This window comes from Nestor notabilis, unplaced genomic scaffold, assembly GCF_000696875.1.
Source record: "Nestor notabilis isolate BGI_N333 unplaced genomic scaffold, ASM69687v1 scaffold27597, whole genome shotgun sequence".
In the NCBI taxonomy this organism is placed as follows: domain Eukaryota; kingdom Metazoa; phylum Chordata; class Aves; order Psittaciformes; family Psittacidae; genus Nestor; species Nestor notabilis.
In genome coordinates this window covers 23635-39110 of record NW_009935654.1, presented here as the reverse complement: position 1 = coordinate 39110, position 15476 = coordinate 23635, and the positions used below count along the sequence as shown (strand labels likewise).

The 15476-nt window shown below is 44.4% G+C and overlaps 1 protein-coding gene across 1 annotated transcript in view; it reads left to right on the top strand.

Annotated features, from left to right (window-relative positions):
• LOC104408367 (villin-1-like) overlaps positions 1-15476 on the top strand; it is a 34857-nt gene that overhangs the window by 8148 nt on the left and 11233 nt on the right. Inside the window, exons 2-10 of the mRNA XM_010017950.1 lie at positions 3510-3591; positions 5050-5124; positions 7386-7582; positions 8630-8738; positions 9056-9166; positions 10648-10847; positions 10935-11013; positions 12414-12512; positions 14757-14910. Coding sequence (XP_010016252.1) covers positions 3523-3591; positions 5050-5124; positions 7386-7582; positions 8630-8738; positions 9056-9166; positions 10648-10847; positions 10935-11013; positions 12414-12512; positions 14757-14910 — 1093 coding nt within the window. The 5' untranslated portion in view covers positions 3510-3522. The remainder of the gene's footprint in view (positions 1-3509; positions 3592-5049; positions 5125-7385; positions 7583-8629; positions 8739-9055; positions 9167-10647; positions 10848-10934; positions 11014-12413; positions 12513-14756; positions 14911-15476) is intronic.

Genomic DNA, 15476 nt, shown 5'->3' with positions numbered 1-15476 from the left:
GCTTCCTATTTTCCTGAAGCTGTACAGAGCATTAGTCATTTCACTGGGGTTTTTTTATTACCGTGACTACAGCCTAGTAAGTATGCCGCCAAAACCCAGACAAGCCAAATCAGGCTTAATTCAGAACATACTTCAGGAGTTTGAAATGATCTCCTATCCTCCTTCTGAGTCCTTATTTTCCCTCCCCACCCAAACAGCCTGAGTCTGCCTGAAGAAATGTCCTGGTAAGTCTGCTTTCCTAACACATACCAGGTTGACCAAAATGAAGGAGTGATTGCTGGTGCTTCCATCCCGACTGTTATTCATTAACCAGTCTTGGGAGTGACCTTGACACATAATTAGTCATCTAGTCCTTTCTGAAGGCAAAGCTTTTCCCCATACTGTGCTGGTTGGAGAGGAGTTGAGGATCGCATTTAGCAAGCAAGAGTGTTGCTGTGATTTTGGCAGTGTGTGAAGAGGAGCAGGTGTAATAAATACCCATCTGCCTTCACCCACCAGCTTTGTTACCAAGATCATGTTAGGGAAGGCTTTGCCTTTTACTCTGGAGGCTCCAGGTTGTCCTGGCTGTGACATCCAGCCAAGACACCAGCCACTGACATTTGGTTTACAAGTCCTATGGAATAACAACAGTTTTTGCTCTTTGCAGTTTAATTTATAGCATCTTAATCAAGTGGTGATGACCCAGCAGAACAGCTTTAAGCCAGAAGTTGCCTTTGCTATGCAGTGGATATCTCTGAGCTGCATTCATTGTGTAAGTTTGTCTCCTCTTTCCATGGTGCAAGAGTCCCTGGAACTGGTGGAGATAGGGTAGCTGGCCCTGGATGTGGAAATTGGATAGTTGCATGTTACTAATCCAGAGGCAAAGAGGTGAACTACAATTGCTTTGGTGCCTGTCTCCCACTTCTCAGGTGAAGCTGTGTTTGTGCACAAGGAAGCAAATGTCCCTTTCTGGAACTAGGTTTTTTTCCCCCAGTGAATTCCTCAGAGTAAGTTGGCTTCTGCTTCTTGCCAGTTTGTATTTCGCCTAGTGCTGGGCAAAACTGGTTAGATTGAGATAGAAACTGACCCAGACACTGCTATTGAAACCCTACAGTGAACCCAAGCCCCAAAACATCCATTTTCTTCTTCTCACATGAGAAAAGTTTTTGCTTTTCCTGGGTTCAGCACAGATGGGAAGTTTTCACTCCATAAATATTGGATTTTGTGTCTGGACAGGAGTTGAATTATGGGATCATCTGATTAAAAACCCACATTGAATCATTAATGGAATGAGCTGTCTGATTATATAAGTCATATTCCTATTATTTCTAACTTGGCCACCAGCTGAAAGAAGCTGTAAAGTCCAAAGAAAATAGCCAACCTTGTCTGTGCTTCTCACTGCCCTAGCTTAACAACTAAGGAGGAAGCGAGGGAAAGCATTTCCCAGAAAAATGGGGAGCAGCACTATTGGGTAGGTTTCAGGTGGAGAAAGGAGCTCCAGGAGCAAAGGAAGTGTACCTAAGATCCCTGTTTGGAGTCAAAGAGGTGGGAATCAATAGAGCATTGCTGTCTTTCGTAGGGTTTTGTCCAGCATGGCTGTCTGTGCTCAGAGGAATCTCAGCATCCTTTGGGTTAACTTTTCCAACGGGAGAGGTTGGGATGCTGGATGGAGCAGGGAAGCAGCTGTATCTCACAGCTGGCCAGCTGCCGGTTTCCTGTGCTGTTAGCAAGCGAGCAAAATGCCTGCTGCTTTTCAGAGGGAGCAGTGTCAGTTTTGCTAAAAAACTTCCCTCACATATAAACATCTTTACTGGCTTTGTTTTCATGTTGTTCCTGTTTAGATGCTGGAAGGAAAAACCCTAAATAAATTAAAAAGATAGGTGAGGGAAGGAGGCTTCACTTGTTTTTTAGTTTGATAGGGACCTTTCAAATGCCATATTAAAATAAAGGCCTTTTGGTTAAAGATCTGAACTGGAATCATGGTTTTGGCCTCAGTTCTTGGTATCCCTGGACTTCACAGTAGGTGATTCAGGGTGACATTCAGAAAAGGATCTAGCTCCTCTGTAGACACTGATAGATCTTTCTGGATCTGGGTTTTAATCTGTGTGGGTCTCAATTACCTTGCTGGGAATTGAGATGAAAAATGCCTTTTTTTATCCCTTGCTGTCTGTCTTCTTGCTTGGAAGCTATCTGGAGGACCTGAGGAAGAGATGATTATTGCTAAATGCACTCCTGATAGGTAGATGAGGCCACATGGACTCAGTCTTTCACAGTCCTTCAGATATATCTGTGTTCAGGAAGGAATGAGCGTGTCTGACTCCTGCTACTGAGTGCTGCCAGACTGTGGGTGCCTGCTCAGTTTGCAGAGAGGTGTTGGGGCTGTTCTCAACAGCCTGCGTCTCTCTACTGCCTGTGCAAGGAGCCAGGGTCTGGCAGCTCTGGGCTGAGGGAGATCTGGATGGACCAATGTTCCTGCCTAGAACATCAATTATTCTGCTCTTACTTACTGTGCAAACTCTTTAGGAGAAAGGCCATCAGTTCTTATGACTTTATGGTGCCAATGCAGCTCATGTCTCCATGTTCTCATAACACAAGCAATTAACATACCTTCTGGCAGGGGATCATCTGTCTTTGTTCTGTTCCTCCTTCAGAAGAAGCTTATTCCATGGCTTTGTGCAATAGCTTCTTTTATTTTTCATCTCATCATGGCTCAGTTGTGCCCAGTTGAGGCAGCCGTGGCACCGTTCCTTCTCGTAGGTGGTTTTCTACAGCTGAGCAGAGGAGAGCAGACAGGCTGTGGCCTACAATCAGTGCCGCCTTTTCATCCAGGGACAGAGAAGAAAATGCAGTCAATCAAGTTGCTGTTGTTTTTTAACAAAGTGCAATTGTTCAGTCTGTCACGAACAAATGTAGATCAGGGGAGTGCAGTGGCAAAGCAAATGAATGCGAAACACAGAAATCAGTGAGCTGTGTTTTCTCTCAAAGCTGGGCCTTGATTTGTGAGCAGGATTAACTCATACGGGAAGGCTGATACGGGTCTTGCCCCTACACAAACACGATCTGTCCCATGGCTGCTACACCATAGCTGAGCTGCTCAGGAGGCACCTGCCATGCCCTCCTTCCTGGAGGTCTACTGTTGTCTCTGCCACCCTTTGTGCCATGGTGGGAACAAAACAGTACTGATGTCAGGTCCAACACCCCAGTGAATCCTTTCCACCTATTCAAAGAGGGGGAAAATAATTCCACACAGACAACGATATCCTATCTAGTCTTTGCTGTGCTGTGATCCCCCACTTTGCTTGGCCACCTGTGAACATGGATAGCCTGGGAATGGGGCTTCATTCCACCAAACTGTTGATAAATTCAACTGTGCTCTTTTCATAGTCAGCAGAGAGGCAGTGACATTTCAAGGTATAGATTATCTGTACTAAACCTCCACTGATGGTAAGAGGAACCCAGGAGACTAGCACACTTACTGCTGTATCCAATTATATACTTATTTTGTTTTTCCTTCTTCATTTGCCTTCCAGCTCAAACTGCAGGATGACAGACAGTGACACAAATCTCCCAACTATCGAGAGAAAGCTGGGACTGCAGATATGGGGCATAGAGGTATGACAAAAGGCAATGATGGCATGTGTCCTCTGCACCTCTGTGTGTGTATGTTTCAAGGAAGAGATATTCTTGAAACAATCTGTGTGGGAAAAGAGGGTCTTACAGATAAGATAAGGTGGGAAACAGGAGACCCAGCATCTCTCTATGCAGCTTTCAGCATGCTATTGCTTTGGTTTCCTGTCCTGTGGAACAGTGATAATACTGACTGAGGAAACGTGATTGTGGTGCAACTGAAGCTTTCTCACCTCCTTCAGGAACCAAGGCAAGGCTGCTTTAGCATACTAGAAATTAATTCCCTGTTTCACCAAGAAGAGGGGTTATGCATAAGTAACCTTAGTCTATATCAGCAGCTGCCATGGGCAAAGGACCCATTTTCGCAGCAGGGGCATCCCATGGAGTCTCTTTGCATTTCATCCTTGTCTTCCCAACTCCAATCAATGTGTCACTGCAAGGACAGATGCTGCAGCCTGCAAGGTCACCCTCTGCTTGTGGTAGTATTTGATTTTGTATTGGGGTGGGGTTATGCTCAATTCTGCCTGTTTCTGGCCCAATTTTCCAAGAACATTCCCCTGCAATGAGAGAGCACATAGACTGAGGTGCAGAGCCCACTCAGGGGAGCAGTGGGAAGGCACTCCAACATGTCTCCAAGTGGTGGTGGCCCTCTGCGCATCCCATCTATGTTCCACATGTCACAGGGTCTTTGCCGTTCCATTTCTCTCCAAAGCAGTATACTAAACTTCTTTGCAGAGGTTCCGTAATTAGAGACAAAGGTCAAGCTGGTATGCTGGGAAACAAGTCAGGCCACCAGAAGAATGTATGTCTCTAATTCCAGGGAACCACAGAGCCTGTCCAAGCCCAGGAGCTGCATGTGTACTGGTGGGTGGCACATCCAGGCACTTGTGCTGGGCAGGCATGGCTGGTTAATTGTGCACTTGTACGAGATGAAGTGTACAGTTAGGGTCTGGAGGGGTGAAGGACACATCAGTGTCCTCAAATCTGTCTTTTCTCAGTACTAGCAGTTGACGTGAGCCCCTGGTGAAGTGGTTATCCTACCAAATCTCTGGAAGTTATCCTTGACCTTCTGGGTACTGAGTAAAAAACACGCCCCAAAACTAAACCTAGGATGGGATGTGCTCACTCCCCTGGGAAATTCCCTACAAATGCAAGCTATAGAGCACTTAGGTCTTCTTTGTCTAGACCTGCAGGACTTTAGAAGGTAAAGGAGACTTTGTCATTCTGTCCAAGCATTATAATTTGTCCCTTCTCACCCCTTAGTACTTTGGGGATCTCCCCCAGAAGTGGCTTTTCCCAGTTCATAAGCACCACATGGATTCTTCCTCCTCCAAACCCTGATTATCACCTTAGTGTGTCGTGCACCCTGGCTGTCCTGTTTCACACACATCAACTTCTGGCTCTGAAGTTCTAGCAATGACCCAAACTCTCATTTCCTTACAGAATATGAAGATGGTTCCTCTACCTGAAAAGGCTTATGGGACGTTTTTTGAAGGAGACTGTTACATAATTCTGCATGTAAGTAAGGCTGGCAAACACTGGTCTCTTTGGCAGGCAACTGATTCAGTCCTTTTTGTTTAGCTCTGTCTTGGATTTAGGCACCCTCACTGGTGACAGCATCACTGTGGTTGTGCATGTGCACAACCACCTAATCACGCACGTGCATTTAACGTGGCTGCTGCAACAACGCTGTATGCTTAGTAAATCAGAAGTCCTGAGGAGCCGTTAGCTTAGTTATTCATGAAAACCCTTCATATTCTAATCAACTGAGTCATGTCCAGATGTGGCAAAATAGCCAGTACATTCCTGGCAAACTAAATCAAGGACCACACTTGCATGGCTTGTAGGAGTCTTTTGGGGATGTGAGAAGTGGCCAAATGGAAGATCTCATTTTCAGCAGATGATATGGGTTATGGAGGTGTGCCACCTACTCTGCATCACACAAGCAGCATAGAGGCTCTGCAGCCTTTCTTCATGTCCCCGTTAGGACACTTCATCTGTCCCACCCAAATTTGGTCCAGACCTACTTGCACTCAGCTGAACCCAGGCTAACCAGAAGCATGAGGAACTTGGGAAGACCAAGTCTGCTCTATGGGCTGTGCAAACTGCCTTGTGTTCCCAAAACTCTGTGGAAGGATGGTGTTTTGCACTCAGCTCCTAGAATTCCTTCCAAATATCTTCATCTGCATAGAGTAATCCAGGGCCGATTGTATTAAAAGAATTCCACACAGTGGAAACCAGAAGTGTTTCACACTTCCTGGGTCTGAGTGTCCCTCCTGCAAACATCTCAGTCAAGAGATAGCAAAGGCTCCTCTATCGTGCAATAAACGGTTGCACATCCACTATACCTCGAGCTGGGAAACCAGGCTAGGATAGTGAGGCACAATGAGTCTCCTGCTTTAATTCACCATTTAGAGCCTTTATGCTACCTTTCAGTGCTGAACTGATTTGGTAGTGGCCACCCAAAAACATGCGTAGAGCAGAATAGTGGTGTCCTTGCAAGGAGCTTACTATAGATACCAGTATAGATTTTGATGCTCATAAGCTCAGTATCTTCTCCACGTAGAAGAGCTCTTTAATCAGCCCACTATGCTCCTTTACTGTGGCAGATGGGAGGCTAAAAACATTTGTCTTTGCATATTCACGAGAGGCTCTCCAAACAAAAATTGTCTGCAGGACAATGGAACTTTAGTAGCAATGTATTAAATGAAGCAATTTTGCCACAAATTATCTGTGCTTAGAGGAATTGAGCTGTATTTTATTCCAAGTTCTTCTACTGTGTTTTGCTGTGGTATCACTGCACAAAGCAAATAAACAGAACTTAGTGTCAAATCCAGTTTATAAAATGAACTTTTATTACCTCTCCCAGGTGTCTGTAATACAGCTTAACACAGTAGGTGCTGAAAAATAACTGGCACAACTCACATAATGATAAGCATACCTCTTCTCAGATCACTTACCTCTCTTTCTAGGCTACTGGGGTTTTCTGTAATAAGACAAATCACAGCATGCACACATAGGCTCAGCTTCATTTGGAGTTATGTCTGTTTTGCAAGTCAGCGGGAATTCAGAGGCGGTTGTGTTACTATGTAGTGTGATGCGAGAAAGAGAACAGGAAAGAAAGGATGGTATCTCCAGGCAAATAAACAGCAGTGTACATTACATTTTAAAAGGTGATCTGTGAGAAGAGTCTCCTTTAAGTTTTAATACAAAATTCTACAAAAGTAGAACAAGTTGAACACATTAATTTTTGTCATTGCGTAGGTGCTCAGTTTTCCTTGATAACAAGAGTTATAAAAGAATATCAGACAGTAACATAGAATCATAGAATAGTTAGGGTTGGAAAGGACCTTAAGATCATCTAGTTCCACCCCCCCTGCCATGAGCAGGGACACCACACACTAAACTATGTTGCCCAAGGCTCTGTCCAGCCTGGCCTTGAACACCACCAGGGTTGGAGCATTCACAACTTCCTTGGGCAACCTATTCCAGTGCCTTGCCACCCTCACTATGAAGAACTTCTTCCTTCCTTCAGTTCAATTTGTACATAAACCCCATAAATGTTCTCCTGTATAAGGTCCCTGGTTCCAGGTTGAGCTGTCAGCGAGCATCCTAAGGCTCCATCCTGCCTCCCCTTACCCAAGAGAAAGGCAGAACTGGGAAAGGCCCTGGAAAAGGGCTCCATTGTTGCTTGGTTTTGCCAGGTCTCCCTGGTCATGATATTATTTGAAACACACATATGGTCTGTGTCTTCATTCTGACTTTCCCACCTCTTCCAGACCAAAAGAACCTCTCGTGGGTCCGCTGTGGATTTGCATTACTGGATTGGGAAGGATTCATCTCAGGATGAGCAAGGTGCCGCAGCCCTGTATGTCACCCAGCTGGACAATGCGCTTGGGGGGAACCCCGTGCAGCACCGGGAAGTGCAGGGACATGAGTCTGAGACCTTCCAAAGCTACTTCCGCAATGGCATTATGTGAGTAGTGCAAAATACCCTGCAATGAGGTGGGTCATGGTTCCTGGGGTTTCTCTGCTTCTCTACATCTCAGATCCATCAATCTGAAAAATATGGGTAAGCACTGAAGTTGGTCAAAATTCAGAAGAAAAATTTGTCATTTTGAAAGAATGATTTATATTCATTAAGTCTGGAACCATGTCATTCTGTTCTACTGGTAATTTTCCCAGATATTTGCAGTAATTTCATCTTAACCTCCCTTTTGTTCACCCTAGGGTCTTCTTTCATCTCCTTCACATGCTTTAGACAAACATTCCCATTCAGGGCACTTCAGACTAATATCCACCTTGAAATGCTGACTTGGTTCATACTTGAAGTAATATTCAGGTAGTGGAAGGAAAGTGTGACTCTGGATTATCTGACATCTAAAAGATACTATTGAATCCAATCCTATTGTCTTTTCTCACTTTGGGGTCTTTGGAAGGTGACTCCAATAGGTGTCCTTCAGGAGGGCCTTCATTGCCAATAAACAGCCTAAGTTCCTTGCTTTTAAACAGCTGAAGAAAAATCAGATGAAAACCCATCCTCAGTCTATACCCTATATCCCAGTCTGGCTTTAAATACATCCGTATTGTGCATCTCTGCAATCTCTCATGAGTTCACTCAGGACTTCTGAAGGACAATGAAGGACTAAAATTCAGACCTTCAAAACCATGTAGGTTTAGAAGTCCATTTGAGAACCTGTCTGCTTCTGAAATCAGTATGAGTCTTCATCTTGGTCTAAACCACATCCCTAAGATCGATCAGGAAGTTTGAGACAGAATGAGAAATTAAAGCAGGCTCTTTCCACACCTTCATAGGTGGACTAATCACCAGAGAATTCTCCTGTGGATATGTTAAACTGGACCAAACAAATCTAAAGTACTCTGAATCACATGCCTCACTACATTTACCAGCCTCTTCCAAGCTGTAATTTTTTAGCTGTCACCAAAATCTTGAGGTGTTCTTGGAGGATAGGGGAAGGTGTTTTCTAGCCTGTTCTGACATTTTATTCCTGCCATGCAACAGCTACAAGAAGGGAGGAGTGGCATCAGGATTTAAGCATGTGGAGACCAATATGTACAACATCAAGCGTCTTCTTCATGTCAAGGGGAAGAAGCATGTATCAGCCACAGAGGTAAGAAGAGACTTCTCTCCTTATGGATCGTTTCTCTTTGCCTCTCCTTCTACACTCATTTTCAAGCAGATTCACCTGATAGCTCATCTCTGCTTAAGGACTCCTGCTACAGGATACTTTTCAAGACCTCACTTGGGGTTTGGTATTATCATGAGAGAAGCCATTGGGCTCAGTGAAGAGCTGAGTGCTAGAAAGATGATCATGTCATTGCAGACCAGTTGTTACATACCCCAGGCGCAAGTTCCAATGGCTGTGACTTGTCTCCTGCAGCACTTGTCCTCCCTGGTTTGCCAAACACTTTCATTTCTTCATGACAGGTAGCGCTTTCCTGGGACAGTTTCAATAAGGGTGATGTTTTCTTGCTGGACCTTGGGAAAGTGCTGATTCAGTGGAACGGACCCAGCTGCTGCATTGCTGAGAAGTCCAGAGTGAGTACAGGCAAAAGCTGCTTCATTTACTAGAGGTACTTTTTGATGCCTAGGGAAAAAAATAGAGAAAAACAGTACTCAGTGTTTGCAGAGTGAAAATCCCAGTAAAATCAGCAACACCGAAATGAACAGAGAAAATCATGGTAAAGCTTCTGCTTGCCCATTTGCTGGTGTCAGAGGCCCAAGGAATTGCTTTCTTTCAGTTCAGACCTGGTCTCAGTTTGGGTTTCACAAGTGGCTGTGGGCACATCACTAGCTCCGGCTCCAGAAAGGCAACCAGCTCCCTCTGGGGAGGTCCATCTCCATCTCTCTGTGCCCTCTAGTTTGCATGATATAGGACTACAAAGTCAGTAACACCAGTAGGTTTAGCTGCAGTAACTACACCAGGGGTAGAGAAATTTCCTTTCTCTTTTGCAGCATCACAGAGAATTCCAGCTTGGATGGTATGAGACAAGTAGGAATACATAACCCAAGTGTTGATAGGTCAGATCCATAGCTCTTAAGGCACTTTGCAAAGGGGTCATTATTGTTACTTTACTGATAGAAAAAATGAGATACAGAGATGTAATAAAGCAAGATCTATCAATGAGTCATCAGCAAAGCTGGCGGCCAAACTTGTAACGAGTCATTATACACAAGAAGAGGCAGGCAGGTCTGCTCTTCACATGGTGTCACCTGATGAACTAGGAGAGGGGGAAGCTTCACAAGGAAGGCAGTTTTCCAGGACACAGTGGTGAGAGGAGAATATCAAATGAAGAAGAGACAAAGAAACCTCAGGACACAGAGGAGGGAGAGCAGGCAGAGGGGCAGCTGCTGTGAGGAACAGGCCTGGCAATCAAGCAGGTAATTTCCTAGGTCTGACAAAGACTGGTCCCTTTCAAAGCTATTGTAGCAAGAGTCATGGAAAACCAGAATTCAATGGAAAATTGGTATTTCAGCCTAATTAGTTGCTTGGCATTTCTTGCTGCTTTTTTCAAAGAAAACGTCCACGTTTTTTGAATACTTGAAACATTCAAATGTAAAAAGTCACCATGAGGCATCCAGGGTCCTGCATCTCTGCAGCATCCAGCCTTGTCCTCAGCATGTGTGTGTCTCTCTTCCAGACCATCTCACATGATCATTGGACTTGTTTATAGAGTCACACATAGGCAATGCCTGTTGTGGCTACCACACGCCTGTGCCTTGTGGGAGCAAGCTCCAGTAGTGATTCCAGCTTGGTCAGTATGAGACAAGTAGGAATACATAGCCCAGGTGTTGATAGGTCAGATCCAAAATAAGCAACATTTTCCTGAGAGTTAGTTCAAAGGCAGGCATTACAGACACATCCACTTTTTTAATAGCTCAATTTGGAGGACGCTAGAAGCTTCAGAAAGCTGTGGTAATCTGGCTTGGACTGTTAATGTTCAGTCATTGCTCTAGGTCTGAGGGTCACTGAATTTGTTCTCAGCATCAGGATTTACCCCCTGCTGATCCTTGTGCAGGGTCTTATGCTGGCTCGCAGCATCAGGGACAGCGAAAGAGGTGGCCGCGCTCAAATTGGCATCATTGACAACGAAAAAGACTCCCCGGACCTCATGCAGATCATGAGGATGGTGCTGGGTGAGAGGCGTGGGGAGCTCCGAGATGCTATTCCGGATACAAAAGCAGATGAGTTACAGAAAGCAAATGTCCGGCTATACCAGTAAGTCCAGGAATGTTCCTCAAACCCTATCCTTTCTCACAGCGAGCACTGTGAAGCCTGACTCTGCTTGATGACTCTGTCTTTCAGTGTCTATGAAAAGGACAATGACCTGGTGGTACAGGAGATAGCCACCCGGCCACTGACACAGGATCTGCTCCAGCATGAGGTGAGAGAAAGCCATCAGCCTTTACAGAAAGAAAAAGATGCTGGGACTTGCTTTATTTTCACCTGAGCACTTGTTTCAATGGGATGCCCCATTTCCTGAAAATTACCAGCCCTTCCATCACTCAGGTTTATCGGGTGTCCTCTGAAAACAGGACAGTGTAGCCTTACTACAGCCTCAGTAGTAGCCAGTGGCCTACTACAGCCTCAGTGGCCAGAGGTAGGTGGTGCATTAAAGCTGTTCTAACAAGACATAACAAATTGACCCTCTCAGCCAAGGATGATATTAGCTTGGCAATCAGAGTCAAGGAGAGCTGTGGGCCAGGAATAAATTCCAGATGGAAATAAGGCTTCTTAATACCCGATGTTTGGGGATAGCCCTCCACCTGCAGAATTCAGAGCAAATGAATACTCTGCTCACAACATCATGAAGATAGTTATCTTGCTGTAGCAAGTGGCTGGTCTCAGTGACCCACCCTGGAAGGAGATTACTTACAGACTGTCTGTCCAAAGGCTTTCAGAAAACAAAGGCTTTCCTAATATCCTCCTGGCTAAATTTTGGCAGAGAATTGCTTATCCTTACTTATCTGCAAAGCAAACGAGCTTATTCCAAGACAGTGTAGTGCTGTAAGTCTCCAGCTCCCGTATTCATGCTGGTGTCAGCCTTGTTAAATCTCAGTCTCCTTTTACAGGAATATGAAGCTTTTATTTTTCTTGTCAAAGTTCAGCCTGAAAAATGAGAAGCTTTTGGTCACACAGTTGTCAGTTCAAAGCACCAGCTCTCTGCAGTGAAGACAGGCTGCTTGGCAGCCATCTCATCCCCTTCGGGTTCAGGATTCTGCTGTGTTTCACAATGATGCAACACTTTTAGCTCCAGATTGGGAACACAGAATAGTCATGCAGAAGATGTCTAACTCTGACTTTTCCTGCTCCTTTAGTAGCAGATTTGGCATAAATGAGCACCACCAGCAGCAGTGCTGAAGCACAGCAGGCTGAGGATTATATTTCAGCCCTTCTCCTCCAGCCGATTGGAGCTGGTGCTTGTTTGTTTAGGAACATCTCTTACGAGACGGTAATGGCCAGTTTTGAGCAATGCCTAAGAAAAATACATATTTTAACTCATTATGGTTAAAGGTCAGCTCCCTGGGTCAGGTGTGCTTGCAAAGTCAACATACCCATGACCCCCTGCACTGTAGGGTTGATGGTAGTTGTGGTCCATTTATGAACCATCCTCTGTTGCCTTCGCTAATGATTGCACCAGGGTTCAAGCTCTGTAAGGCAAGGAAATGAGCTAAACCTAAATCTAATCTGAATCTTCAAGAAGGATCCAACCTGAGTAGGCTACAAATGAAGACCTTTGCCTGCGTGGATCTTTTTACATCTGTTTTTTCTGTTTCACCTCAGGACTGCTATATTTTAGACCAAGGTGGTTTTAAGATTTATGTCTGGAGAGGAAAAGCCTCCAGCCTGGAAGAGAAAAAAGCAGCCTTCACTCGAGCTGTGGTGAGTTGTAATATAGTGCAAACAATGTCATGGGAGGTTAACTAAGTGCTAATCTGATCTGACCACTAATTACAATTAAGTGTAGGTCTTTAGGAGCTGACCTGTGTAATAACAGAGAGAGAAGTTGCGTGTCTAAGCAAGGCATGATGACGCAAACACAAAATTGCTAGTCACCAAATTGCACTAGAACAAAGACCTGCCACTAAAACTAGGAGGAAATTTATAAAGAAAATAAAGTATAAAAGAAAATATTTTGTTACTCAGTAAATGGTGGAGTGCTGGCATTGTTGATTAGACAGAGAGTATCAGGAGGATCAAGATGGGATTAAATAAATTCATGGTCAACAGGTCCATAAGCAGATACTAAAGTGGCTCTTATATAATCTCTAACATCCATGACCCAATATAGTGGATGCTGAGTAGAGTGAAGGGATCAGACTGAAGCCAGCCACCAAGCTCGTGTGTGCTCACTCAGCAGCATCCCTTAATGCCACTGTTCCAGGCAGCATGGACCGCTGCTTTGACCCTGAAAGCATCTCTTGTGTTCCCAACCAAAGGTAACACCTTGGGCAAGTCAGTGAGGAACTTGATTATCTTGCCTTTCTGTAAAAGCTGGACCTTTAATGTAGGTGCTACAGGCCTCAACCGCAAGTTCATTATGAGCAACAGGTCCTTTTCACACCACCAGTGGGCCTGGGCCCAGGTTCTGTATGTGAATTTGAAGATGATACAATGCTCTTCCACTGAGTAGAAAAAGATCTGTTGTTAACTGCCATTAATTCAGATTGGCAAACCTGAGGTGAGACCGGGATTCACGTTAAGATAGAGCACACTAGCATAATGCCCTGGTGCTCCTCCAGATGAGCTACCATGAAGTTATTTTCTGGCAGAACATGCCTCAACACTTAGTTTCATAAAAAATTAGCCTCAAGGGACCATGAGTGAGAAAGGCATTTGGTAGGTTTTTTACAAGTTAACATGTTGAAGTGAAGGCTGCAACGGAAGATGGCTTATAATTCAGTTATTCACTTATGTGGAGACCATAAACAGCCTCATCTTCCATGAGATTTTACTAGGATATACTGAACTTCAGTGTCCCCACCTTCAGCAATGTCTTACCTGGAGACATCCAGCTCCGATACCAATTGTCTTAGAGAAAAAAAGCTTAGAAAAACTTTGCCTTGTAACTTATCTTGCAGTGCTCCTTTCAAAAGCTTAGCTCCGATGCTTTTTATTAGGCAATCAGCTCTTCAAATTCTGGCCCTGAGCTACACATGTAGAACAAAAGATATCTCTTTCTTTCAGTGCAGCAGGTGGGAGGGATGGGAGGACCATCTGCTCTGCTTTTCCCTGGAGGTAGTGTGTGGCTGTAGTATTTACAGCAGAAGATGAATGCTCAGAAACCCACAATCAGGCTCCTTCCCTGAACCACGGCTGTCAGCACTGAACCTCCAGGTCATCCCAGGGCCTGCTGAGAGAAACATAAGAGCAGTTCCCAGAACTGAACAATGACTTTGGGGTTGTGGCAGAACACAGATAATTTTCTTCCAGGCACCTCTGTTGAAGTAGTCTTTTAACTCAATAGTAGCTCTATTGTAAAGAAATAATTCGGGTTTAGGAGGCAAAAAGTTTTTAAAAAAGCAGAGATTTGCGAGAATTTAGTCCCTTCAGAAGACACATCATGATCTGGGGTACTTAGCTGACTCCATCCCTTCACTACTTTGGCATGCATGCCCTCTATCATAATATAGGGAGATCAGTCTTCCTGGTTTAGAAAGGGACAAAATGTTTGGAAAAAGGCAAAGAACTTAACTAGGCTCTTGGGTCATGGGCACACCCTATCACTGCTCCCTCCCCTTCCCTCCTAGATCCATCACTAGAAGCCATCTACAGAGATATCTGAGATAGATAGAGAAGGAGGCTTTTCATGAGACCCATTGAGTGAGATTTTCTTCAAGAGTAAGATGCTTTGTAGAGATTAAGTTTAGGATCCAAATGACCAACCTCTAGGGATAGGGTTAAGTCCCCTAAATTCAGAAATAAACATGGCTACTACAGTGAGAGCTTGCAGACACCTCCATTTAAAAGTCTGAATGCAAGTCTTGGGGTGAAGCTTGTCCTTGGTCATGCCACTGTGTTCAGTGGTGGATGTTTGCTCTTTGGGATGCTTCAGGTCCACATCCCCCTTCATGTCTGTAAAAAGCTTGGTGCATCCATGCTAATGTCCTTTTTCAAACCCACTAGGGTTTTATCCAAGCCAAAGGCTATCCTTCATCCATCAACATTGAAGTGATCAATGATGGAGCAGAGTCAGCCATGTTTAAACAGCTTTTCCAGAGGTGGACAGAAAAGGACGAAACACAAGGACTGGGCAAAATCTACACTACTGGCAAAATTGGTGAGCATGTTTGTCCTGGATTTGGCTTTCCTACCCGTGCTAAGCAACAGCTGAGGCAACATCATTCATATTAGCTGTCTCCTGCCTTCAGTATTTTGAAAATCTAGTGCGCATGCTTCCCATGCCTTGTATTTTCCGCCCTCTTCAGTAGGAGCAAAGGATTCAGGAACCAAAAAACATTGAGAACTGCTGAAGCTTCTTATATGAACCAAACTACCACTTAATCCAAATGTAAATGTTGGCAGAAGATCACTCTGGTCTGAAAATTTGTATGCAAAATTTCACACTTTCAGAACTTCTTTATAAAGGACTAATGCTAAACCTGATGAGGAAGTGTTAAACAACATTTCTGCTTTCATTTACACTGGCATCCACCCAAGACCCTCCTGACGTCAATGGAATTATTCTGTATTTGCACCAGGTGTAAATGGTACCTCAATTTATCACACTGCTGAAGTGAATATTATAATGCATTAACCCCAAAAAGTAAACAATACCAAAGAGAGAGAACTTGATGAATGATGGGATGGTGACAGAGATGCTGAATGTCTCCATCAATAATAGCT